This window comes from Centroberyx affinis, unplaced genomic scaffold, assembly GCF_046629955.1.
Source record: "Centroberyx affinis isolate AG114_WGS23_722 - 3 ecotype Tasmania unplaced genomic scaffold, CSIRO-AGI_Caff_v1 ptg002385l_1, whole genome shotgun sequence".
NCBI classification, from domain to species: domain Eukaryota; kingdom Metazoa; phylum Chordata; class Actinopteri; order Beryciformes; family Berycidae; genus Centroberyx; species Centroberyx affinis.
Genome location: NW_027280640.1, coordinates 360,596 through 387,115, shown reverse-complemented (window position 1 = coordinate 387,115; position 26,520 = coordinate 360,596). Strand labels below are relative to the sequence as shown.

The following is a 26,520-nucleotide window of genomic DNA, read 5'->3' as shown; positions in this document are numbered from 1 at the left end:
AAAGGCACTTCCAACGCTGTTCTCAAAAATATAGGTTCTGACTGTGTTTTTACGGTGTAATTTACAGGAACGCCATTGCTGTTATTGTTGTGACTGCAGCGCCCGTCACTACAGGTGGATTAACAGTGCGGAAGTCAGGTAGAGGGGCGTGGCTAACTCCGTTTTCATTTGGGCGTGTGCAGGGCGGTGCAGGGTGAAGCTCTGCCAAAATCAGAATACAAAATATAGTAGAGTTCAAACTATAAAAATAAAACCCTTACAAAATACCAAATTTGAAAATAAACAGTATATTTAAGGGTGAATCTTATTTTTATTCTCAAGGTTATTTTCACAGCATATATTCATAGCCATTTAGGCCTATAGTAAAACAATGAAAAATCAAAGTGACAAGCAATAAAAATGCCAGGCATGAATTAAAACTTGGTAACATAAGAATAAAACATGCAAAAAATAAAATGGATACAAAGAAAGCATTTAAAAGCCTGTAAAAATGTGTTCATCATTCATCACTTTGCATTCCAGCCTAGGGGAGCTGATAATAATAGCACTTTGAGTATATAATTGACTATGATTGACTATGACTACCAGGACCAGGAAAGGATGATAGCTTACGTATGAGCACGTGTGAGCTCATGTCTATGCTTTTGAAAGTGAATGGGCAGGCTAAATGTTTCAGTCACAACCATAAAAGGCCTTGCATCTGTTGAACATATTCCTCAGTCTTAGATCTTTCTGGAGCCATCTCTGAAGCCTCTCCATTGTTCTGCTGCTGCCGGCGCATGATGTCCTTGGCAATACGCATGCTTGCTGCCTGTCCTCCAGCCAGGTTCAGTGAATGAGGTCCAACCTGTGCTCAGTGGGAGAAAACAAATTGATAGGGGAGTCATAGTGAATGACTAGTCTGTAATCTGTGTTTGCTGGAGCACAGATTGTTGTTGAGAGGCCTAAACAGACACCAAAACACTGTAAAGAGACCTACCTGGAGTGCAGTGTATTGTCCCATTAGATAGAGGGGGCACCCTGGAGCCCACTGTAAGCTTTCTGTTATACAAGGCCAACCATCTATCACCTGCATGAAGGGACAAGCAGGACACATGATGTGTATGTGGTGATATGGTCTTGTTCATGTCAAATACATCAATCAAATACATTCAATCATAATGTATGTATTACAATTATATGGTATGCATCAAATACCACCTGAAAGGTATCTTTAACATTTTATGATATTCAGTATTGATAATATACACTAAGTAAGAATCTGGTAAGGTAATCTGCTAATCTAGTAAAAACAAAAAAACATAAAGAATTGAGTTAAATGAAACTTCCTGAAATTCCAATTCAATTCCAATTCTGTTTCCTGTAGGCTTTTTTAAAATTCCATTTCCAATTCCAATTCCCAGTTGAAACAGAAATGATGAGTTCAGCCATGAATTGACCTCAACCCTGCTATACATCCATCCATTCATCCATCCAAGAACCTATTTTCTATCTAACCCACCTGAATAGGGAATTCCTTCATCATCCCAGAAAGCAATGGGTCCTGGTTGACGTCCAGTTTGCAGCCAGTGGCCAGCCAGATCATATCCCCAGTCCAGTGGTCCCCACTGCTGAGGGACAGGCTCCAGGCCTGGCTCCTGTAGCACCACCTGGCTTCATTCACCTAGACAGTCACAGGAGGACCGGTTCAGCTCTGGTCTCATCTCATCTCATCTCATCTTATTTTATCTCAACTCATCTCATCTCATCTCATCTCAGCTCAGCTCAGCTCAGCTCAGCCAACTCAACTCAACTCAATTTGTCTCATCTCATCTCATCTCATCTTATCTCATCTCATCTCATCTCATCTCAACTAAGCTCAACTCATCTCAACTCGTCTCATCTCAACTTGTCTCATCTCATGTCATCTCATCTCATCTCATCTCGTCTCTCTGCTGTCCCACACCCCTCCACATCCCGTCAGGAATGCACATTTACCATTACCTGACAGTATGTCTTAACATCCACCTGTCCATTCAGAATGAATGGCTGGAGGTGGGTGTAGGCCTCTGGAGTGACGGCTCCTCCTTTCCTTGCCTGGCGAATCATAGCCAGTCGCTTGTGAAGACTCCTTTCATTATAAAACTGTCGCAGGTAGGCTCGGCCGTCCATCTTGATGCCGTGCTCCACGTGGGAATAACGACCCACCAGGCTCTCCACATCGCCCACATCAAACTGTTTTAACTGTAGAAGAAAACATTGCAGAATGATAGCATGTGTGCTAGAGACAGACAAGTGGAATTTAAATCTTTTTTCTTATTTTTTCTTATTCTTAGACTTTGGTACAGTCTATATGCAGTATCACACTCGACCTGGAGGTGTTTCCTCATGACCCATGTCACATGGCTGGCGCCTTGCTGCAGGGCAATGGAGATAACATGAGCGCTGGTCAGACCTCCACCAATTACCATCACCTTCTGTCCTGCCTCACACACCACACACATCCCTACACACACATAAGCACACTGTAAATTAAAGGGCACAAGGTAATTTTTTTTTGTTCTCAATTGAATTAAACTGAAATTTCCACTGAGGGCTACAGAGAGGAACTGAGACATCAAGTGAAAACTAACAAACTGACATCTTGCTTCCTTTATGTGATGTATTTCCTGTTGAATGATATTGGGGCGGGACATAACACGGGGAGAGATCATTCAAAAGTCACATTTGTTAGGGAGAGAAAGGCGAAGGCAGTTTTATTTAATGCGAAGGGTGGAGGGGTGGGATTGCTCAAAAATCTGTGACGATCTGATAGCCTTCTTTAAAATGTAGGCTATGAGTCCCAAAATTGATGATATCCCTGGTTGTTGATGTATTAGTGTCACTTTTGTTTTTCACAGCAAACCATATCAAATTATTCTCCCAACTATGTAAAAAAAAAAAACTTTCTTTCCCCACAAAGCTTTTGTGTATTAATGTGTTAATAGAAGTAATCTGACTTACCCTGTGTGGGAAAAGTCTCTTTCTGTCTCTGACTATCTGTTTCCTGAAGTTTTTGCCGAGCGATGGGCAGGTGATGCATGAGGTGCACGGTGTGTTGCAGGCGCTCCTCTGGGTAGCTCTCTCCAATGCACCTCACCCAGGCAGGGATGTTTGCCATCTGGGCACGGGTTGGACCTGTTGCCATAACAACCTGGCGGGCCTTTAGTGTGATGCCTTCCTGAAGTTGGACTTGGAAATATTTCACGCTCTTTCTTGCCCCATCTCCCTCGCTTCTCTTGCTCTCCCTCATCGCCACACCCTCTATTTCCCCCTCCTTCATCCAATTATTTTCCTCTTCTCTCTCTTCCTTGTCCTCAATCACAGGGGTGATGCAATCCACTGTTCCCTTTACCAGCACTTTGTCCAGGCTGTATCTCTCCACCTGTATGTTCAGATTAATTTCTATAACAATTCATATAAGTGGGTGAATAGCATCACATTGCCCCATGCTATTTGATTTTCTATTGCCTTCAGTTTTACAGGAAGATATTGAATACCTCATGGGTCTCTTTCATTTTTAATGAACTGATATTTCTTGGTGAAGCGTCATGTAGATTTCCAAAAGGCTGTATATGTGTGTGTATCGCTTGCTGTGTCACTGCGGGGTAAGTAACCTTAAGATCAGGGATAGTGGAGGGCAAACTCACTTAAACTCAGTTTACCTCTTTATTTGCAGAATACACTTAACCCATTTTTCTTTTGCCTGGTATAAATCTTTATAAACGAAATTCTTAGTATTCATCATAGAAAGTAGTATCAAACTGATATATAAGTTATGGGAGACAGCATAAATTAATGCTTCTCTGAAAGTAAATTAGTTTTGTTTATACTGTGTGAGCTTGGGCTTATAAGTTTATATCTACGCAGACTGCAGATATTGAGCATCAAAGTTTTGAAATCTGACAAAACTGTTATACTGTACTTTCTAGCATTTTAAATATTTAACGCAATAAGGTTATTTAAAAAAATAATAATAATAACACCACACAAGCATAAAGTAACATACAAAGATCGTTTGATAACAAAGTTAGATGGAACCTTACAAATCCAAGCTCACGACTGGTGATTGTTTTTATAATGACGACAACAACAACTGGACATCATACTGTAGTTTACCCACCTTTTTTTCACTTACTACTACACCACTGGTTAGGATGCATTGCATTTGCATGCTTTGGGAATTTATTTTATTTAGTAACACATTTTCAAGACATGGTTATATAGTCAGTCAATGGTATCAGTGTTGGTAGGAACATGACACAAACATACAACAAAGATGTATAGTTACATACAAGTTGAGTACACACAATGTTTTCAAAGTCCAACAAACTTCATCAAAATGCTCAGTCAATAACAGCCAGCATCCACAGTAGCTAATATAATGTCTCTGATGCATATTCAACATGCCATGCAGTATATACACATACACGCACACATACAGTATAGGTGTCCAACCTGCTCTTTAAAGAAATCCACACTTAGTTTGGTTCCTGGCAGACTGAAGGATAAACTCTTCTTGAGCGCCGTGGCGATGTTCAGACGTCTCCTCTCTTTCTTGCCTAGCCGCATGTCATTGAAGAAGGCATTGTCGTCCAGAATATAAACCTGGTCTGGAAGACTGTGAAGCTCCGCTGTGCGATCACTCTTCAGAACAAACTCCTGCAATGCCTTCTGTTGAGGAAAGCACATACATACTCTCATTTACGTTCATACTCAAATGCATGCCTGTGAAAGCTTTACTGTTTAAAACTCCATCATTTTCATTATAGGGAAGCTGTGTGTGTTTACCTTGTTGAGAGGGTCTGTGTGCACCAGTGTGTGTGAGCGCAGATGAGGGATGTTAAGAGCGGTGAACTGGCTTTCCCACAGAGCGGTCCACTCTCCGTAGGAATCCACCACTCTGAGGCTCAGCGGGGGGCAGAGAATCCTGTCTGATACCATCAGCGGTGTCAGCTGCTCCTCCAGCATCTGGCCTGCAAACATTAATCACAGACCACACCTCATATACCTGAACTAGTGGAAGACACAAAGGAAACAAAGGTCTTTTTATGCACACATGTATGGCAGGTGATAACATTCAGAGAGGAACAGGAGCATTCGTTTACTTTACTGTCTTATTTTGTAAGCTTACCAGTTGTTACACCCCTCTTCTTCTTGCTCCTGGAGCGTTTGGTCCTGGACGTCTCCGGGTTCGGCTGGGGGCTCAGAGGGAGCCGGTCTGGGTTGAGCATTGGGTCATGTGCGGGGTCAAAGTCTGGGTCAGGGTGAGGAATGGATAGCAAACTGGCCAGGGTCAAGGCATGGGGACCAGCCCCTATTATTAACACATCGAACATCACCATCTGGAACACACACAAACACACACACAGAGGTTATACCTGAAATAGTTAAAAGAAGTGTGCAAAGGTTTTGAAACCACAGTTAGTTTCATATACTGAAAAAATGTCACTCTACGCATAGAGTATAGCCTACCATGTATGGATCACGTTTCCGTTTTGCAGTTTTTTGAAGTGAGGTTTTTTAGTAATATATTCATTTCTAATTCAAGCTGATTACAGTGCTCTAAAATGAACTGAACATGAAATTATAAAGTATAAAAGTACATACATACTCTTAAATAATCATCGCTGACATGACAAGTAACCAGCTAAACATCAAGTTATTTCTACAAGATATGTGCCTTTTTCTAAATTCAGTGGAGTCTTAATGACTCTGGAAGCAGTTATCATCTCAGAACTATGGATCTTAATTTCAAACAACTAAACTAGCTGACTGAACTTCATTAGATAAGTTGCTCTGAACATTTTTACAGTGTAGAATATTTCACAACCTGCAACACGTGGCTGTGCTGTATTTTTACTGCATTGAAGTTGTCTATAGGAACTATTATTAATCATTACTCACACCAGCATTTACGGTAAGCAAATGAAATGCATGGCAGGATTCAACAACACACATAACATTTCAACCATTATTCAACACCTTCAGCTTCTACAATGAATAGACCATTTTTGAGCAACACACAAACATTCACAGATTCAGATTCTTATGTGTATCAAACATATGCAATCCACTCCAGCCAAGGTTAGTACATCACTGTACCTGGTTGGTTGAGTTGGTACTGTCAACTTATGCCAACTCTGAAATGGTGTAAACGTGGGCCGGATCTCAAGACTAGCATACTGTAGTATATGGCAGACCTGTAATCTTGCGACAGTGGTGTGCCTCTCATGTAACTCAATCCACCTCGACGACTATAGATATAGCAGCACTCCATTGGCTCGCAAGGGAAAGCTGGAAATAGCTTTTGCGTGTGTGTGTGTGTCTCTGTGTGTGTGCACTTGTATAAATTTAGTAACACAACTCATCCCAGTATCAAAACAGCAAATGCTTCGGACTACCTAATACATATTTGTGCAGACGTGCACACAGGCACACACTTACGTAAACAAACATTCATTATTCATTCTAGTTACATTCCACTATCAATTTATTTAAGTTACCAATGTGCATTCACATTGATACTGTTTTAAGCCAAAAGTAATGCAGGGCTGTTTCAGAGTCTTTCAGTTTGTGAAAAACAGTTCAAAGACAAGTTCATCTTTATTTAATGTTTACTATCACATTTACTGTCACAGAGGAAGTAGTATTAATCCAGTAGTTCCCATGTCTTCATAGACATACTGTACAGCTAAGCTGTCACTTCCTCTTCTCTCTGTTCATGGTTTTGTGTCCTTAGTTTTTATTTTTGACAATGACAGGGTCACTCTGTTACGTATTATCAATGCTCACAATTCAGGGAGTGAATGTCTTAAAATAACAAAAGGCATTTTATATGAGAGTACTTTTTATACAGTATGTGGAAGGAGGAGGAGGAGGGGTGTGTGTGTGTGTGAGAGAGAGAGTGAGTGAGTGAGTGAGTGTGTGTGTTAGTGAGTGAGTGAGTGAGTGTGTGTGTGTGTGTGTGTGTGTGTGTGTGTGTGTGTGTGTGTTAGTGAGTGAGTGAATGAAAGTAGTTACTTAATTTGTTTGTTCACTCTTTCATACCTGCTGATGTAGGTGCTTCTATGCTGTAATACAGAGGCATAGTAGATCTACCTTAACGGCAATTCATAAAATTCATTTTTCATGTTTCAGTCACAAAATTGATAGATTGTCCTCTCTCTTGTTCCTCCATGTTACTCACAAGTTCCGTTTTCTAAAGCTTTGTGTCCATTGTTATAAAATTTAGAATTCCACTTGACCCCTTCCTCTTCTGACATCACTTCCCCAATGATCACTCCATTGGCCATCACTTGCACAAATTCCTACTTCCCCTTCTGCCTATCTAAAACAGAAGCTCTGGCCAGTGGTAAACCAGTCATCATAAGCACACCAGACGCTTTAAAAGACTGCCATTGACTCCATTCATTAGCGTTTTCAGCAGAAGACACTGGCATCACCATGGATATCAAGGTGGGTGACAATTTCTCACGATTTTCAACTTCATATTTTTCCTTGTATTGCTAGCAAAATTTCAAAAGATAGGAATCTGTGTAAGATTTCATGTTCCTCATTAAGAGAAAGTCTGTCCACTTAATTCCACTTTATCAGGATTCTCTGGTAAAGGGAGGAGTGTCGATCATCCACCAGATCCATGAAGGAAAGCACCAGTATGATGTGGAGAATGTTCTCACATTCAAAAAAGCAAATGGAGGAAAAGCATTTGTCAGGTAACCTTAGCCAGACTGGCATACTGTCGGGATGACCTTCTGTTTTTGCTCAAAATGGAAATTTTCTAACCTGATTAAACAAAACAGAATGTGATTTAATAGAACAGTGCTTATCGAGTTTTATGGAAAATTGATTTGATTAATTTATTGATTGATTCATTCATCCATTCATTCACCCCTCACTGGTTTTCTATCCATCATGTGTAGGAGTCTGAGTGGTATGTTTTATCTTCGTCATAGGAAAGGAGACAGGCTGATGCTGATTAATGACCTCAATCTGCAGGATCTTCCACCTGAGGAGTTAGCAAATATGTTGGCCAAGGGTAATCCCATGTTGGTGAGTTCATGTTCTTTCCCTTGGCCCAGCCTTGCACGTCAACAGGCTGATTTCATCTTTGTTGTGGCAGTCCAGCAGAGTTTCAGCTTCTGGCTCACACTACACTGGAATGTCTGAAATTTGCAGCATATCCAGGATGTTTATGTGCACAGGAAAATTCCAAAGCCACTCACTACTTTAAATGGAAAAATCCTTCCTCAGATACTCTTACGCTGTCATACGTTATTAAAAATTGTTTACCAGTGGTGACTCACTTGGCTAAAAGGCGCATACCACATAACTGCGACCTGACTGGGTTTGACATTGTGTACCTACTCTTGAAACACCTGGTGTATCGTCGATCTGTGATGTTCAACGCGTTTCAAGAGCTATTTTGTATTGTAATTTACTTTTTTGCCGTATCCACTTTCCCTTAACATCCCTTAACAGAATGCCCTTTGACAACCCCTAGAGAATGAGTGTGAACTTGTTGCATTCAGCTGTGGGTTATACTTTTAGGTGGAGCGAGCGATAGCAATTGCATAGTAAGCCCAAGAGGTTTTCCAGGTGAGAAAATGCGCGAGTCTCACCGCTTACTTAAAATGCAACATGTCTTGTGGCTGCATTGCATTCTGGTCTATTGAAGCCGCTGTCAGTGGAGAAATTGGTATCTCTTCTTCTTCTGTGATGGAGTTCTCCCTGTATGATTGTTGAATGGCAGTGCAAAATGACGAGTCTAGAAAGAAGCCCTTGCTCTTTGATTCTGAAGGACTGACACCAAAACCTGACGTTTACCATTGATGTTTTAGGTATAGATAGAAAAAGCTGCTAGCTAAGCTATTCTGCTATCAAAAACCATTGTAGCTGCGTGATGTTATCATTTACTACGTTTAGCCAGTTATCCATATGAATAAAAAAAATACACCACCAAACAACACAATGGGCTCAGAAATGCAAGATACATCGCCAATAGCTATTGTTAACAGTGTTAAAGTGTTTTAGGGTGGATTTTTCCTTTAAGAGAAATACAAGAAAACAGGAGGAGCTATCAGACAAATTGGCAGACAGAAACACTGAGGGACACAGAGCCATGCTCAGTACTCAACAGGTCTAACTGGGTCTCTGTCTCCACATTCCCTCTATCCAACCACTCCTTGCCTCCTGTCTCCAGACGGTGCACCAGGCCAGCCGGGTGAAGGAGCCTGAGCAGACCTGCCCTCCTGAGGATACTTTCCATCCCGTCTCCAAGGAGACCACCCTGCTCCGCTTCAGCCTGGAAATGAGGAGAGAGGAAGACCTGGGGGATGATGAGAGGAGGCAGGGGGAAGAAGGAGAAATAGAGGGGGATGTTTGCCAAACTGAAAATGGGGAGAAGGGGCAGAAGGGGGATCTGCTCATTGTTGCCTTGATGAAGACCAGCATCACCGTGGTGACAGGGAGGGGCTGCGATGAAGGGAGTCCCTGTCACAACTGTGTTGGGAAAGGATGCACCTTTAATGATGTTGTCATGGTGGCAGAATCCAGTGTGGTGACCCTTGGTAAATGAGTGGCTTTTTTCTCCTCTCCTCTCTTGTCTTGACTTACATTGTCTTATCTTGTATCGTCTTCTGCGTCTCATCTCTTCTCTTCTCTTCTCTTCTCTTCTCTTCTCTTCTCTTCTCTTCTCTTCAGTAGATATTCAACAGTGTATCAGTATTTTCAGTTGACTATCAACAAATGTTCAACAAACTATCTGTGATTTTTCTCAATTACCTGTAAGTTGACTGTCAAGTTCACATGCTCAAATTACTATACATAGACTGGGAGACTATCAGCAACGTAGGCACTTAAAAGAACTTGCTAAAGGTTAGGGTTAAGGTTAGGGTTTATATTGGTAAGAATGGTGATCACAGTGGCTTAACTGACCACCAACCCTTTTTCCTATTTTCCCACCAAGAAAAAATTTTGATAGAGGATATAAGAATATGATTTTGCCAACACTGATTTTTGTTCTCTGTTTCTCTGCTTCTCTGTTTCACTTTCAGTGCCAAGAGGAAGTGGCTCTTTCAAACAGGAAAAACAGATGGACAACATTTCCATCGAACATGCTGTCTCCCAGAAATACCTCAGAAGCTTCTGTCTGCAGAACAGCCCCTATGTGTCACCAAATCCAGGTTTGTCATGCCATGCAGTACGTATCAACGTAGCATTACATTATCACCGAAAGCGATCACTTTAATGAAATCATACTTGAATTGCCGAGTTGCCAAGTTACCGAGTCATGAGTTGCTGAGTCACATAAGTTGTGTGACCGAGTATATTTCGTCATTTCAGTTGCGTTTGTCATTTTCAATCAATCACAGAAAAGTTTTTGATTTCAAACATTGTTTAATTTCATCCTGGTCTTTCATTATAGTCTGTAGTATTTGAATTTTCACTAGTATCTCTCTGCCTTTTTAAAGTTTTTTTTTTAGAAAATACTGATTTACTCTCATGGGAAGATTGATGTGTGAGGGTCCTTGTTCATAGCTCTTTATTTTCTGTGTGTTCAGAGAAGATCACCATCTATTACTACAAGTCAGACTGTAGGCAGGTGCCATTCAGAGGAACTCCAGTGGTCCTGAACTTTACCGACTCCAACTGCTTCCTCAAGTGCAGCAAGGATGGGGAGAGGGTGCTCCTGAGAGTGGAGGTATTCATACTTATTGAGTGAGTGAGTGAGTGAGTGAGTGAGTGAGTGAGTATAAGAAGTTGGATTTAATGAGTGGCAACCTGCCATACCATGTTGCCAGTTGTGTCATTTTGAAAAGTGTGAAGTTGCAGGCTTTATATGATGGGAGCGGTGGAGGACGGGGATTGTTAAAACATTTGTGATGGTTAGTATTGGCTGGAATTTTTATATATGCCTATTGAAATAACCATCAAAAATGTGTTGTTTACCAGGAAGTAAAAATGATGGGATTTTGATGTAAAAATATTTTTTTTGATTTCTTGTTAGATATACATTATGATATGGAGAATTAGCTAATAAGGTGAAAAAGTATTTTTTTTATTTTATTGTTAACAAGTAGGCTAGAATGTAGTATGAATAGCTGCCTCTTTATACAAAATATACAAATCTGCCATAAACATCCTTTCAGGATGTTTTCACAGCCGCCTATGCTGTGCTATGCTATCTTTGATGGAAATCCACATGTTTTTTCTGATTGTTGTTCTAGACATATGAAAAGCAGAGACTGAAGCGGATCTCTAGGACCGATGAGGGGGCCCTTTCCTTCATCTTCTACATGAAGGCTACCAAGACCAAACAGCGGCAGTTTGAGTCAGCACTGTGCCAAGGATGGTTCATCCACATAGTCAACACAGACGCAGTAGAGATGGGAACCAAGGAAGGAGAGGCCGAAGATCCATCCTTCTTCTTCATCATTCAGAAGTAATGGAGAATCATTCTCTCCAGACATATTCTCAGCTCTCAGTCAAGTCAGTCAGTTGTCCATTTCCTGACCTTTTTCTGACTTCCCCTCTTGATATACAGTGCATTATGAAATGAACATCCTTTCGCCTGAAAATTAGACTGTACTTGTTTTGGAATATGCCGGCATTAATTTTTAATAATTTGAATACATATTGCCCTGGAATTTAAACATTTCAATTTCTGTGGGGGTTTGGATTAGGGATTAGGAGGCTCTGCTGTGGTAAAAAAACATCATGGGAAGCTCTTTTGTTTGAGCCCACATGATCAAGAGAAACATGATAGAAGCTGGTGTCATTGAGTTAAAACTATAATTCTGCTATTGCAGAAGTGCGTAGATATGTATCATACCACTATATATTTAATATTAATTAATTTAATTATCATTTAAATTGGGTTTTTTTGTGATTTAGATTTAGAGATTTAGAGATGTGATATCAGCGTTGATGTTCTGTTTTGTTGCTTAAAGCGATCTTTCACTTCTTCATTTTTTTTGCATGCATGCCTTTATTTTATGTAGTGTGACATTCATTTAAAAAAATCTAATCCAAAAACAATATTTCTTACATATATACAAACTGAGGTTATGTGATTATTATTTATTTAACACTTTCTAGTGTACATGATTATAGGATGTTGTAAGCGTAATCACTTATACTATGATACTATAAGTAAACACTCAGTGGTTATATGTTTAGTAAATAACATACAGACTATGTTTATTAGGTAACACATCTTGATTTATCGGCATTATGACTCTTTGATTGTTTCAGGTTGTGAGTTAGTTCATTAACATTACTTAGATCTGAAGAGAAATATATTTTAGGGCATGTGCACACACACACACACACACACACACACAAGTGATTAAAGTCAGTAGCAGTGGTAAAAATAAGGACACTGTTTCTTACTTTGTGTATTTAAAAACTAAACATAAGCGACAGATAGTATTACAAAAATGTTTGGCCATCAAAACTTTTTATATAACAATATTAAAAGCAATATGAACAACACCACATTTTTTGTGCTTTTGATCAACTTGAAGAATTTTAAACGCATATTCCAATGATGCTGATAATCTATTAATATTTACATCACAACAGCAGTTTGAATTCATACACATGTACTGTAAATCACAAAACAGAAACTGATATTGGAAAAACACTGTACTTTCTAATAGGACCTATTCATTATACAGTGTTACTTTCTGCAAGGGTCAAAACACTCAACAACATACTGAAACTTTCACACATAAACACAATGCACACTTAAATCTAAATTGTTTGGTAAGAGGCTGCAGCTCTGGTGAAAGAATAAAAGACCTCATTGCAGAAAGAAGTTCCACTAAGTTCCCATTCTTAAACATTGTTAAATATCAGAACACTGTACATAGGTAGACTTAAGTAGAGTTGAGGACATCTTCCCTCTGTCCTTTAGATACAGCAGTGGACTCAGAGTCCAGTTTGTTCATCCTCGCAATTCTCAAAGGCTTTATTGGTCACACCCTCTATGTGCGTGTCATAGGGGTTTTCCACGCTTGTCATTTCAGGTTTTCTACAAACACACAAGAAATACAGAACATGTCTCAGGTTCATGCAGGTGATTACTCTAAAATGTGTGGCAGTGGGTGTCAGTCTGAGTGTGTGTGTGTCAGGTCTATGATTGTGTGAGCGCAAACTCACTTCTTGCGGTCTCTGAGGCCAGAGATGACGAGGTAGAGGCCCGTTAGTACTACGATTCCCATGACCACCCCAAACACCACCAGCCACACTGGCACCGGCTGCTCCACGGGCGGGGCCAGCGTTGCTAGGATACCCTCGAACTCCAGCGTCTTGTCATCCAACCGTAAGGCATCGTTGATTCGGCCACGAGATAATCTGGGTTCAATATCAAAATGGATTTATTATCGCTAACTGTAGAGTATGATCACACTCATTTATCAAGGGTCAAATGGAGTTAATTATTACAGAAAGCAGTTCTGCCTGAAGCCTTGTAGTCTTTTTTTTCAATTAGTATTTTATACAACAAAGACACAAAAGACAAAAGACATGAGGAAGCCTGAAGCCTTGTAGTCTAAATATTTCCTGTGGCCAAACTGGATGCCATTTTGGTGACAAGCACATGTTAGGGAGACCTGAATTTAAATATGTTCAGCTGCATGAAGACAGAGGTGTTTTGGGTAAAAGCGTCCACCAAATAGCTTATATGTTATGTTAGAAGTAATAGTAAGATGTGATGTTTTTGATGTGATGTGATTTGTTTTATTGAAGTGATGTACATGGATGTGCTTGGTGAGGACAACTTTCCTGCTTTGGCTGGGCAATAAAGTTCTATTCTATTCTATTCTATTCTATTCTATTCTGTATAACAGATAAAACCAATTATTAATCAAAACAAACTGAAATGAACTAGCCTGGGGCCGGATTCACAAAAAATGAAAAAATCATAGTCTCAAAAACAGTTCTTATAAATTTTCTTAACTTTCTTCTTAGGTTTCTTCCTAAGAAAAAAAAAGCACAAATAAATGGTATTCTTGAAATGAAAGTTCTTAAATTTGTTCTTGATTTTTTTCTTAACTTTAAGACAACCCTTCACCTGTAAGCCTCTAATTTCATACATTTAAACACATTTTAGACAAGTAGGTTATACTTCAAAGTCTTCATAGTTTCCCCTACACCAAACATTAAGATTAACAGTTATTGTAAAGGTTTATTTGGTGTATGGCCAAGTAGGCCGCTGTCTCATCTTTATTGAAAATAAGATAGCAAATTTACAGTTACCAACAGCAACCAATGTTTAAATCTTTTCATATACTTCATCAGATGTAGTTGCCCTAAAAAAGGTTTTTCCCCAATTGTTTTGTAGATGGAAGCACACTGGGTTGCCTCCTAGCCTCAATGGTAGTAAGCCTAAAGTTCATGAACCATATTTAATTCAGGCCCTATTTTGAGAAGTTCTTAAGTAGGAAAAGTAAAGAAATTCGTAAGAAACGAGACTGTTACAAAGAAAGAAAAGAAAATATTGAGAAATTGCACTTCTAAAGAACTTCCTAAAATTTCCTCTTATGTCATTTCTTAAGATCTATCTTAAGAACACATTGGTCAATCCGGCCCCAGGGTTACTAAGGCTGCTGTGAATTTCTGAGCGATAGCAATAGCAATAGCAATAGCAATACCAATACTGTGCTTGGTGTTTTTATCTATCTGTTTTGGGATATATGCCGTTGAAACACATTTGTGTGGTTAATGCAGCTCTGTCCTTACCGTATGGCAGCCTCCACCTCCTCCTTTGGGATGAAGATGGAAGGACTTGCTGGGTCTGTAACCAGGATATAGAAGGAGATCCTGGGAGTCTCGTTATAAGTAAGAACGTTCTCTGATCTGGAAGTGCAAACAGAGAAGAGCTCTCAAACTAATGTGGCAAAAAAAGAAGGAAGAGAAAACAAGGCATGGGATATCTGTTACATCTTTAGTCCAGTAGTGAGTTGATACTGACGTGAAGGCAACTGTCATGTTCTTTTGGTTGTAGTACTGCCTCATAGCATACGCAATGGTGGTCTTGAACAGGTACAGCTCGTTGGCATTCCAGGAATACTGAAACACATTTGAGTTAATGCCATGATATCACATACAGTAGAATGCAGTTTACTTCAAAGCTGTAAGATGGCTGCCATGTTCTCTTCACATTTTGCCACATTGAGAACAATTACAGCATGGTAACCATGACATTGTGCTATATAAATGATTGCGATACAAATTAAACCAATTTAATTGTTATAATGGACTAATAGCTCAATAATACTCACAGCTTCATTGCCCATGGCAGCCTTCAAACTAAGCCTCACTTTGATGGCATATTCTGAATCTGTAAATACATAAAATAGACAATTTAGTCATCTTCTCTCCGTGCTTTTCAAGCTTTGTATTGTGCTGATTACGCAAATATCTTTAAGTCGGTGGTTTTTCTAGTTCCCCAAAAAAGTCATCTGGGAAACATTTGAACTTCGGTGCTCTTCTATAAAGCCAAGTGACACAGCAAATATTCCAGTGTTAATAAATGTTGATATTTCTTCAGCAGTTATTTTAAGTTAACAAGTGTTGATTGGAGAGTTGTTTGTCCACTCATAGAGGTGACATGGCTCTGCATGGGGCGGCTGTTCAAAACTATCTAAAAGTGTTAAATGAACTATGATGGGTGTGGACTGATATAAACATGGGTATAGGTTGATTTTTACCCTCTCAGTTAAGTTAACACTGACAAAGTTGTTGTACAGGGAACAGAGGGGGGCGAAAAGAAAGCTAAATTGATCAGTATGAAGCCATTACATCAGGCTACTATAAAACAGTGTAGGTGAAAAAGCATAGTGTGCGATTGAGTTTGTATTAGTGATTGTATTTTGCTGATCAACCTTCAGTTTGAATGACTTTTGTACTCACATGGATCTATTGTTTTCTCCCAACCTACTGCCCTGCCATTTTTCTTGTTCTCTTCCACCAGCCACTCATAGAGGTCTTTAAAATAGTCCAGCAGTGGGCCAGCATCCATCTTAACATCGCTGGATACCATCTCCAAAGCCCTGGTCCAGGATTTGGACCTTCCCAGCTCTAGCATGTTCCTAAAAGAAAATGATACATTGATGATTTAAAGTAGACATGGAAAAACATTAGATAAGGCAACTTCTCTTTTGATTAAAGGATAAGTTTGGTGAATTTGAACCTACTATATATTATTTGTCTCTTAGTATTTGGACCCACAGAAAATATTGGCTCCTGAGTCAGCTGTCGGTTGAAACGATGAGCTCGAGCTTGGCGTTTCAACCGACAGCTGACTCAATAGCAATGGGATAGCAATGGGATCCCATTGCTAGCCTCTTGCTGCTAACAATAGGTCCAAATGGGGTTTGTCAAAATATCTCCAAAAAAACAGTCTGTGAAAACGATATGGTGACCAACCGACGTATTTATATTCTCAGCCTGGAAAGCAGCAGCACCGCACCATTTACACTCAGTGGATAGTCTTCTACCAAACTCTACCCGGCTCCATGTGCAACTGTTTACAATCTGAACTGACTGTCCGCAAAACTAGATCACGCCGCCAGTAACACACTTTCATCCCACAGCAGTCTTTGCTGCGGCAGAGAAAAATGGTTCTGTGATTTCCTGATTAGTGAAAGTGTGCGTAATGGCGGAACTGTGTCATGAAATCAAAGCTTATTTTAATTGATGTACTTTGCAACTTTTTCATTTACTTACTAACAACGGGAGCTCACTGTTTCAAGCAACAGCTGATTCTGGAGCCAATATTCTCTGTGCGTCCAACTACTACTACAGAGATTTAACAGACAAATTATATGTAGGTTCAAAATTGCCAAACATATCCTTTAAAAAATAGAAAATGTATACCACAGGGATATCCTAAAATCAATGAACTACATCTGATTCTGTGTTGGCCATCAAAGCAGAGAGGAAGTCATCCATACCTCAGCTTGGCTCCTGCTTCTTTAGAGCCAGTGATGTCACACTTGAACAAGGCCTCTGTATGGCCAGCCACGTTGCAAAGCGCTTGCTGGAACTGGAACTGGTAGATGGTTCTTGTGAAGTACCTGTTTTTCACACATCCATGCGTGCACACACACACACACACAACACAAGAACAAAAATAATCACACACACACACACACACACACACACACACACACACACACACAGGAAGACACACACACACACACACGCACACATAGGTCATGTCTTTAATTGTTGTGGTCTTAAAGCAGAACTCTGCCATTTTTGGCCTGGATTGTTTCTCATCATACCAGAATTGGTAACACTTTACAATAAGGGTCACTAAGTTAAGGGTTAGTTAATGCTTAATAAGCATTAACTAACCCTTAATTAACAGTTAACTAATGTGTCTGGTAATCATTTACTAATGGTGTTCATGTTAACTAAGGTATTAATTTATACATTATTTAATTGTCATCTTTATAAACTATTAAATCACAACATGAACACCATTAAGCATTAACTAACCCTTAACTTAGTGACCCTTATTGTAAAGTGTTACCCCAAAATCTCTTCAATGACTTCATATAGAGCTTATATCTAGCTTGCCAAGGTGTGCGGCTCTCCAGTACAGCCTTATATACCCATGGTAGTCTTTTTCAACACATTGATTGTTCACTCTGTGAGGAGACATGTTGGTAAAAAGATGTAAATGAAAATTAGCCAAAGCCATGCCTTTCTTGTACAGTTTTGATGCTACCTTAGCCATTGCTTCAGCACTTCTTGTTTATTTTTTGCATATTTGTGTCTAATTTTATTTATTTATTTTGTATGTATTGTGACATGTAACATTGCTGCTGACACTGACGTTTCTTGGACCAGGTCTCTCATGAAAAAGAGATTGCATCTCAATGAGACAACCTGGTAAAATAAAAGTTAAAATAAAAATGCTACTAATAATAAGTACATGCACCACTGTGTAAAGTAGTGCAAAATAAATAGTAAAAGTTGTCAGGTCATGGATAAACTAAAAACTGGAAAAATCAATATATACAAGTCTCATTACAGAGTGAGCATCAATATGCTGAAAAGACATGCTTTGCCTGCTTTTGGGGTTGATTTTTTGGCCCAATAGGGCTGTACTGAAGAGCAGCACCCAGGCAAGATGTAAATAGCTCTATAGTGAAGAATCTATCAAGATACAAAATGATGGGAAAATAGGGTCATGCTTTAACTCCCCAGACTATGAGAGGGCTACCTGATGAAAGAGTAGTCTCCAGATACGTGGAACAGAGCAGGAGGGTCACAGTAGGTCTCATCTCTTGGCACTGGCTCCACCACCCCGACCAGCTCCCTCCTGATGAGGCAAAGGAGAGTTACAAGTCAACACTGGCATCTATAGGCTGATGCTGTGATCACAGGCCTGCAGCGAGGCAGCTGCTGAGGTTACAGGGGAAAAAATACCTGAAATTCCTCTTGAATGCAGTATTTCTACTGTTGATGTCATGTTTCTTTACATATGAAATTTCTGTGATATTAGACATCAACATATTTTTATCTGTACAGTTTACTCAGAAGATCAGCCACACCCACCAAACATTCCCACACTCATTCCTACACATTTTCACAGTCTGCATATCTTTACAAATTCTTCATACTGACGCAAACTCTTTACTTACTTCATCTCCCACCAGCGCTGCATCCACTGGTCCTTGGTGATGTTTCCTTCGAAGACTTGCCACCTCCATTCCTCCAGCATGTAGGTGAAGGGCAGTGTAGCCACAATGGTCAGGGCCTGCTTCAGCAAGAAGTTGATCTCTGTTTCTGCACTCAGGGCAAGGCAAAAGACACAATTAATGATGACAACATGTAAAGAATGAAAAGGTTTAGAAGCTTGTCTGAAGGGGTCAATTTCAGATACTTCAATTTTACATGACAATACAGCTAATGTAAAACTAGCATATTTAGTCAAATTGTTAAAACATCATTTTAGAAGTACACATTGCTGAACCCTGTCTAGAGAGGATGTTAAAACTGCATTTTATATAGTAGAATATTATACTTTTTTGGAACATGTAAGTGAGCTTACTCAAGAAGTTCTGTTTCTGCCATGTAGTTTTATAAGACTGCTCTGCAATAGTGAGATAGCTTAACAACAATACAACAATGAGAGAGATTAAAATAATGATAAGCTATTTATCACACCTTCCTCAGACACTGTCTTCGAATGACAGAGTCCAGTCAGGTGTATAACAGCTGGCAGAGGGCCCAAGGTCATGCTGTGCTCTATTATCTGAGTATACTGTAAGTACACAGGTGAGTACGGGGGTGACAAAGTCTACCCAGGTGACCCTAGTGGTGCTGCAGCTACCTTTGTCCTGGGTGCTGTCAAAAGGCAGTCGAGCTGATGCATTACTCACACCCACTCTGGTGTCTTCAAGTCTTTATATACACACTACCAGTCAAAAGTTTGGAGACACCTGATTGAATATATGTTTCTGTTATCTTAAAGCCATTTAGACAAATATAAATATTGAAGTTGATGCCTATGAATGAATTTCTTTCCAAAGCCTTTGCCTTTCCATCAAGGCAAAGGGCGGCTACTTTAAAGAATCTAAAATATAAGATAGTTCTGATTTGTTTAACATTTTTTGGTCACTGCATAATTACATTTGTGTTATTTCATAGTGTTGATGTCTTTACTATTATTCTAAAATGTGGAAAATAGTAAAAATATAGAAACTTGTCCAAACTTTTGACTAGTAGTGTGTATATATATATATATATATATATATATATATATTGATGCAGGCCTGTTTATTGTGTTTTCTTGGGTTTGGTGTTCAGGTTTACGGTATCTACATCAGCAGTACCTTTATCGTTAGTGAAGTTATCAGGTAGGAGCCCCAGGGCCTGCAGGTGTTTGGGTGTGGCTGCAGACAGGGACATGATTTCTCCAACGGCCTCGTGGAAACCCTCGTTTGCCCCGTCCCTCAGGAGGTAGGACAGGTTGCGGTAAGCCATCTGGTACTGGTTGTGACCCATCTCATGGTGCACCGTCAGAAAGTCATCCATGTTGACCTTGGTGCACATTTTGATCCTGAGGACATCACAGGAGAAGAGAAAATGTCAGCGGATATATTGTGTGATACAGATATGGCATGTTTCCTAATCAGATATACTGTGCAGATAAAATAGACAGCCAATACAATAACGCGGTTCAGATGATTCAAATATGACACACGCGAAGGCCCAAGTTCAAAGGAAACAATTAAGTGCTGATCTATTGAGACAGGTCAGCTAACATGGCTTCACTATGAATACGTTTTGGGCAATAAACTATCAACCAACCTTTTCTAAGAAGCTGTATAACTACAGGATATTAATTAAGCTTGATGATAAACACAGTAGTATAAAATGGGAATTTGAGGTGTGCGGAGATTGGGATTTGGGTTGCCATCAAACCTGATGTGAATGGTTATAGTATTTGGAAATGGTTTAATTTTTTGACAAGTGCAGTTGGGTAAACATTGTCACTCTTCCCTCTCAGAAACTCCACAACAGTCAGTTCTGTGGCAAATGTATATGGATTAATGGCTAATAACATGCACACTTTTGTTATCTTTATGACTAGGAGAGAGTGACTCAGAGACTAATCAACATCATTGTTCCAACGAGTTGATATTTACAGCTCTCATGTACTGATCTAGAGTGAGATTACCATCATCAAATCGTAACGGAAAAAAACTCACATGTATCCCCTTTATCTGAGCTGATGTGATATCATCTCACACAAAAACAGTAAAAATAAGAATAAGAGTTATTTTAGTTTCAACATGTCACTCTGCACGGTTTGGTCATGTTTGTTAACCTGATCTTTCATGGACATTAAGATTGTTAAAAAAATGCCCCAGTCAAATGTCACCATAAGTTAACTCTATAATTAGGAATATGAGCACTTTACTGATACCTGTGCAAACTGATCAGAGGATGTTGGGGAGAAGCTGTCTATCAGACATTGGGTGTACTTTTTATTCCAATTTAGAAATCGAATAATGTTGTAACAAATACCAGTCTGTCAAACACAAAACACCACAAGCTTATTGTAAGTGTCCTACAAACTACAACTGCAGGACTATCAAAAAAGAACAAGATTTTGTTCTGTGTCTGGTACTTCTGTCAGTCAGGGCAACGCCTGCCGAATCCATGAGTGCTGAGCTGTGTCACCAAATTTTCTATTTGAATCTGTAGCATTCATATTTCCCCATGGACGTGTGTGTGTGTGTGTGTGTGTGTGTGTGTCTGTGCATTTATACTACCTAAAGTCCTCTCTGTTTCCCATGTCCCAGGCTGTGGGGTGACAGACCACCTTGCAACCATCCTCAGGCTTCACCAGCATGGAGTCATTCCAGAAGTTATCAAACATCTTGTACAGGCCCACAGACATGAAGAATACCTCTGCTTCTTCGAACAGTCGACGCTCACTCCAGCCCTAAAATCCAACCGGACATTTTGCAGTTCATTTCAATTCAAACAGTGGATTTTAAAGTTTTTTCTTCTAGTTTCCTTTAAAGGCTAACTACTTACAAATACATTTGTGGTCATTTTATACAAGCTATTGTATACTTTATTCATCACATTTGGAGATGTTTTTTATTTGTTTTTTTATTTGTTTCATTCATTATGCCTTGGTCCAATGTGCAAGCAGCATAAATATTGTGGTTGGCTCAATTGAACCGTACCTGTTCTACCATAGTTTTGCTGACATCAATATCTGTTTTTTCGGGGTAGGGGATGGAGAGAGGGTACAGGTTGGTCCAGAATCTTCCCCACATGTCACCTGAAGAATCAACACAAAAGTTGAGATACTTTATCATTTCACTTTGAACAGACATTCACGTCCCTCTCACAGGAGACCTTAGTGAAGTATAAGTAAGTGCAATTCTATCGAAGGAGAATAAGGTATTTATTCCCGATGGCTGGCCAATCTCTTCACCAAAACTCTAAATATTGGTCCATTTTGCACTGATATTTGCGACCAATTCAAACAAACCCATTCACGGCAAAATATACATTTAAAGCACATTTTAACGGTCCCTTGAATCATTTTGAGTGCCCTTTAATCCAATTAATCAAAACATAAACAAAGCAGCAGTGAAGCGACCCTAACAGAAGAGGGAGCCATACTCCAGTTCTGGATTGGGCCTTAAAACATAGCATGAATGTTTGGAAGATAATACAAAATAAACATATTTTAATTTACTATATTTCTTGCCTTTGGTGTTTTATGTATTGCTTTGATATATTTTTCGAATGAGTGTTTGTAATTTGTAATGATTTTGATGTTTACGGGCATATCTTTGACTTTGATGAGATCTGGCCCTGATGTCAGTCAAAGACACCCAAACCACTATCAAAACACTAATTTGTTGGAACAGCAGGGCTGATATTTAGACTTTGATGCCTCAGACAGGGCTACACGTCACAAAACATGGTTCCAAACTAGTTTCTTGACATACATACCCAGCAAGTGAGCCGGCAGGGGTCCTTGTGAATCAATGTGCCCGGGGTAGACCTCCATTAGCCTGGCTCTCACATAGGCATGCAGCTCCTTGTATAGGGGCAGGATCTGTGAGAACAAAACATTACTGTAATTAATCACTTTCTACAATCAATAACACATTACACATGCTCACTCTGATTAACACCATATTAGACTTTGAGAAGCTCTGGAACAGAGTATAGAACCAAATCCATTGAAATGAGTGGATGTTAACATACTTGTTTGTATATGGAACGAACATCGTCCATTAGCTGATCTCTGGAGTACTTGTACCGACTGTCCTCCTCAATGGTCTCATAGTTGTATCTCCAGTATGCTCCATAGTCCGCAAAACCTGTATGTGTGTGTGTTGTATGTGTGTGTGTTTGTGTGTGTGTGTGTGTGTGTGTGTGTGTGTGTGTGAAAGAGAGAGAGAGAGAGAGAGAGAGCGAGAGAGACAGACAGAGAGAGACAGAGAGAGAGAGAGAGAGAGAGAGAGAGAGAGAGAGAGAATGAGAGAGAGAGATTTGATGGCCACAGTGTATTTGGATAGTATGTTGATACTCATCTTACTATCAAATAACTGTAATGTGTCACTAGAAAGTCTACTGAGCTTCAGGTGACACGATAATTGTGTGAAAGTTATTCTATAGATATTCAGTGTCTGGATTAGTGTTAATTTTAGAGGTGGGGTTATGCTAAGGTCAGTGTTAGAGTTAAATAATGTGTAAAGATGCAGCAAATCAGCAAGTGACACTTTGTTGAATATCTACTTTGTGTCAACTGATAGTTAATTGAGTATCAATGTTGGACTATCCAAATAAAGTGTTTGACTTAGTGAAAATTGTCTGTATCATAGTATACTATTATTATACTACTATTCTGGGAAAGTTGAAAGTTTGGCTATCCATCACCTGGGGATATATAGGTTGGTGCCATAGGTTGGTGCGCCACTAGTATTATATGCGTTATCAGTGTTATGGCAGAAGTGAACCCCATGCTGGGTTACAGTGGAAACTAAACAGTTAGTGCTGCTACTTGCATATCAGCTGATTGTTTATCCTGTGCCAGGAAGCTCTTGTGTCCGGAGGACCTGTCATTTATGGTTACTGTCTATCAGCTGTGTGTTGTTCCTGCGTCCTATCAGACACTATCTTTACTGATGTGAAATCTAGCCAACTTTACAGCTTATCTCCACACATTTCCCTGATAAGCTTCGAACTAGGAGCGTATAGAGGGCAATGTGTGCCACTGGAATCTGTGGAAATATACTGTAGCCATCGTTTAAGCTACAGTATATTTTCATTCAGCATTAACAACAGCATCCACAATGAGTTCATCAGCTATATGGCTTTTCTGTGATTCATTTAGTAACAAAACCCTTTAGCACTATTACACCGCACTACAACAAGATTACTCTAATAACACTATTACAGCAAATGGCACATTTTATTTGAGATCTATTACCGTTGAGCTGGGATGCTTCATTCTTCAGATCGACGTAGTCCTCGTACAGCGGCCTCATGCTCTTCCCCACCTCTCTCCTCCAGCCCTCCCACACATGCAGACGCTCGGAGTAGTTTTGGCTGATGGCCATGACATGTTCTAGGCCTGCGCAGCAAAACAAGGGACATACGCAAGTTACAAAGGATAATGATCTCAAGTAAATGTTTATTTTATTCATCAAAACTGAAAAAAGGTTATCTGAGATGTATACAATATCTTGTTAAGCTTCAAGGAGAAAGTTCAAAGGTTTAGAGTAGAGGTGCTGCCTTAAAAATAGAGGCAATCCATGGAAAATATTAGATGCGACATTCTCTATTCAAAACTGTCTTTCATAATGTTTAATGCCTTTAATGTGGAACTCTAATAAAAAGACAGTTTTGAATAGAGAGAGTGTGCACCTTATTGTTTCCATGGATTCTAATATCTTGTTAGCCATTTTTATAGTAACCCCTCTGCTCAACAACTTTGTCTTTTTCTCAATGGCCGTGTTAATTATAAACTGCTGTATCTGACTTTGGCCCACAGTGACAGGCGGTCACGTTGCCATAACCCTGCCTTATTAACAGTGTGTACCTGGCTCCAAAGTCTGGCAGTTCAAGGGGTCGTCTATCAGACACACTGTCGCTGTGCTGTAGATTGTACTCATCTCACTCATGATCTTGCTCAACTAGAAGCAGATAAAAAAGTTAACATTTTATTTTAATTGATAACAATAGTGACAACAGTGACAACAATAGTAATAGACAATGACAATTTTAGAATTAAACTAAAACAAGCAGACACACACACATAGGCCTACTATACACACATATTACAGACTAATTGAAAGTGAATGGATTACTCATCAAAACAGAATGAAATTCAGTGAGGAGCAGCTGTCTTACATGTGCAGCTTTATCCTGGGATAGGGCTCCAGAGCCTTTGTCTTGCAGGGAGATGAGCTGCAGTTTGATTTCTTGATCACTGATCTGGTCAATGGGAAAGGCCTGGGACTCTTCTGACATCTTGTTGTAGAAGCTGCCCCAGATCACCCCCTGCTCCGACTGGGGATGAAATGAAAACAGACTCATCAAATCATCCATAACTTGCACCATTACTTTTTTGTTTCACTTCGCAAAGTATCCATCTAAGTACATGATCAGTGTTGTTGGGCAGCATTAGGATGGTCTCCGAACACTTACCAGCTTGTCTGAGTTCTCCTTGCTGATGTTGGTGTTGTAGGCCCATGATGCCAGTGAGTACTGGTACATGAGGTCAGTGGCCTGCTCATCGAACGCCTGCAGGAACGCTCTCGCCCTGTTCTCCAGGTCCGACTGAGCGGACACCCCGCAGGCCAGAGCCAAGACCGCTACAAGTATCCTAACGGACATCTTACTGCTTCAGCTCCATCCACACACACACACTGAGAAGGGAAGGGCACTGTATGCTATTATACAGCACCAGTAACCCTCTGTGCTGCCTTGGCCTTTGGACAGTGCCATAATTGAGGGTGTATCTGAGTTTTCATTCACAGATAGGATGTTTGAGGGGTATACGTCACTGGGCCATGTCTTCACATAGAGGGGGAATTCATATTTTTTTATCTTTGCAACATTATCTGTCTCAAAATAGACATAATAAACTCTTTTGAGACTTACGGTAATCCTATTCATGTTTCTGTGTGTGCACGTGTGTCGTGGGTCTTTTGATCTCTCCGGTAGCTGGTAGCCTTTTATTGTTTGGCCTACCTGCTGTAAACATGACAACACATGATTTTTTTTGGGGGGGGGGCCTAAAAAACTAAAATAATCAGAACTCACACTGCTATTTTGTACACAGCACTAGGATAACCAGTGAATTAGTTATCTCTTCTACACAAATGCTTTTGAATCAATCATTACTTACAGTTTTACATGACAGAACTACTCTGCTTTACATAGGGAACACCAACAACATGGATGATGAGCAAGACTTTGTTTCCTTTGACTGTACAGGATCTAAAATATTACGACATACAATATATTCTTTTTTTCTATTCATTTTCTCCAAGTGTTTTCTTCAGCAAGGATGACTCTTAGGGGAGAGCAATGCCAAGGAAACAAGAAACAATAGAGAGAGAGATGAGCCTCCAACCTCCTTATCTGGTGCTGGGTGGCCTTCTGAACAGCCAAGGAAACTGCAAGTCATGCACTGTTCGGCCCTAAAGGCTGATAAAAATCAGCTGAGGGCAAAGTTTATTATTGAAATATATTACCAAAAGATTATACAATATTCCATCTTTGCTACAAATCAGTCAATCAATCAATCAACACATCAACTTATCAATGAATCAAAACTGTTGGTAAATGTATCCACTGCAACACCATAAAAGCATAAATTAGTACTTACCTTTTTTTTTTTTTTTTTATCATAGTGCTTCTTAATTCCTGCTATTTTCTTGTCTCATTCACATGGTACATTACAAGTCTGTGTAATGATATTTTTTATCAGTT

The 26,520-nt window shown here is 39.7% G+C and overlaps 3 protein-coding genes across 4 annotated transcripts; 1 reads left to right on the top strand and 2 right to left on the bottom strand.

The window, feature by feature from the left end:
* Positions 1-529: 529 nt before the first annotated feature.
* On the bottom strand, positions 530-5,357 carry LOC139656119 (uncharacterized). The gene is made up of 10 exons (XM_071533621.1): positions 5,153-5,357; positions 4,810-4,994; positions 4,477-4,692; positions 3,327-3,403; positions 3,016-3,233; positions 2,352-2,485; positions 1,984-2,223; positions 1,502-1,663; positions 980-1,069; positions 530-847 (listed from the first exon to the last, which is right to left on the bottom strand). Exons 1-10 carry the CDS (start codon positions 5,355-5,357, stop codon positions 677-679), a joined length of 1,698 nt encoding a protein of 565 aa, XP_071389722.1. The 3' UTR covers positions 530-676.
* A 2,005-nt stretch (positions 5,358-7,362) lies between these two features.
* On the top strand, positions 7,363-11,472 carry LOC139656100 (uncharacterized). Of its 2 annotated transcripts, none has more exons than XM_071533594.1 (7): positions 7,363-7,476; positions 7,615-7,733; positions 7,974-8,070; positions 9,221-9,587; positions 10,074-10,202; positions 10,581-10,720; positions 11,247-11,472. In XM_071533594.1, exons 1-7 carry the CDS (start codon positions 7,465-7,467, stop codon positions 11,463-11,465), a joined length of 1,083 nt encoding a protein of 360 aa, XP_071389695.1. In that variant the 5' UTR covers positions 7,363-7,464; the 3' UTR covers positions 11,466-11,472. The 2 variants fall into 2 exon arrangements, with proteins under 2 accessions (XP_071389695.1, XP_071389696.1); XM_071533595.1 differs by having other exon boundaries at positions 10,581-10,737; positions 11,247-11,416.
* Positions 11,473-12,915: 1,443 nt separating this feature from the next.
* ace2 (angiotensin I converting enzyme 2) lies at positions 12,916-25,419 on the bottom strand. The gene is made up of 18 exons (XM_071533593.1): positions 25,231-25,419; positions 24,934-25,092; positions 24,623-24,716; positions 24,011-24,154; positions 22,783-22,898; positions 22,525-22,630; positions 21,744-21,841; positions 21,321-21,493; positions 19,875-20,101; positions 18,681-18,825; positions 18,260-18,358; positions 16,980-17,102; positions 15,937-16,115; positions 15,306-15,364; positions 14,996-15,093; positions 14,764-14,880; positions 13,183-13,377; positions 12,916-13,054 (listed from the first exon to the last, which is right to left on the bottom strand). The coding sequence occupies exons 1-18, from the start codon at positions 25,417-25,419 to the stop codon at positions 12,952-12,954; spliced, it is 2,424 nt and encodes an 807-aa protein (XP_071389694.1). The 3' UTR covers positions 12,916-12,951.
* Between the last annotated feature and the right edge of the window lie 1,101 nt (positions 25,420-26,520).

Bases quoted from the DNA above. Each gene is read 5' to 3' on its own strand.
- LOC139656100 (XM_071533594.1), top strand. The intron at 7,734-7,973 runs GTAACCTTAGCC...TCTTCGTCATAG, and splicing joins GGAGGAAAAGCATTTGTCAG to GAAAGGAGACAGGCTGATGC. The intron at 9,588-10,073 runs GTAAATGAGTGG...TTTCACTTTCAG, and splicing joins ATCCAGTGTGGTGACCCTTG to TGCCAAGAGGAAGTGGCTCT.
- LOC139656119 (XM_071533621.1), bottom strand. From the start codon at position 5,357: ATGTTCGATGTGTTAATAATAGGGGCTGGTCCCCATGCCTTGACCCTG. The intron at 3,404-4,476 runs GTTGGACACCTA...CTGAACATACAG, and splicing joins TGGATTTCTTTAAAGAGCAG to GTGGAGAGATACAGCCTGGA. The intron at 3,234-3,326 runs AGAGAGAGAAGA...AGATGGGGCAAG, and splicing joins CCTGTGATTGAGGACAAGGA to AAAGAGCGTGAAATATTTCC.
- ace2 (XM_071533593.1), bottom strand. From the start codon at position 25,419: ATGTCCGTTAGGATACTTGTAGCGGTCTTGGCTCTGGCCTGCGGGGTG. The intron at 21,842-22,524 runs GTATGTATGTCA...TTGATTCTTCAG, and splicing joins CCTGCCGGCTCACTTGCTGG to GTGACATGTGGGGAAGATTC. The intron at 13,055-13,182 runs GTGAGTTTGCGC...GTGTGTTTGTAG, and splicing joins GGCCTCAGAGACCGCAAGAA to AAAACCTGAAATGACAAGCG.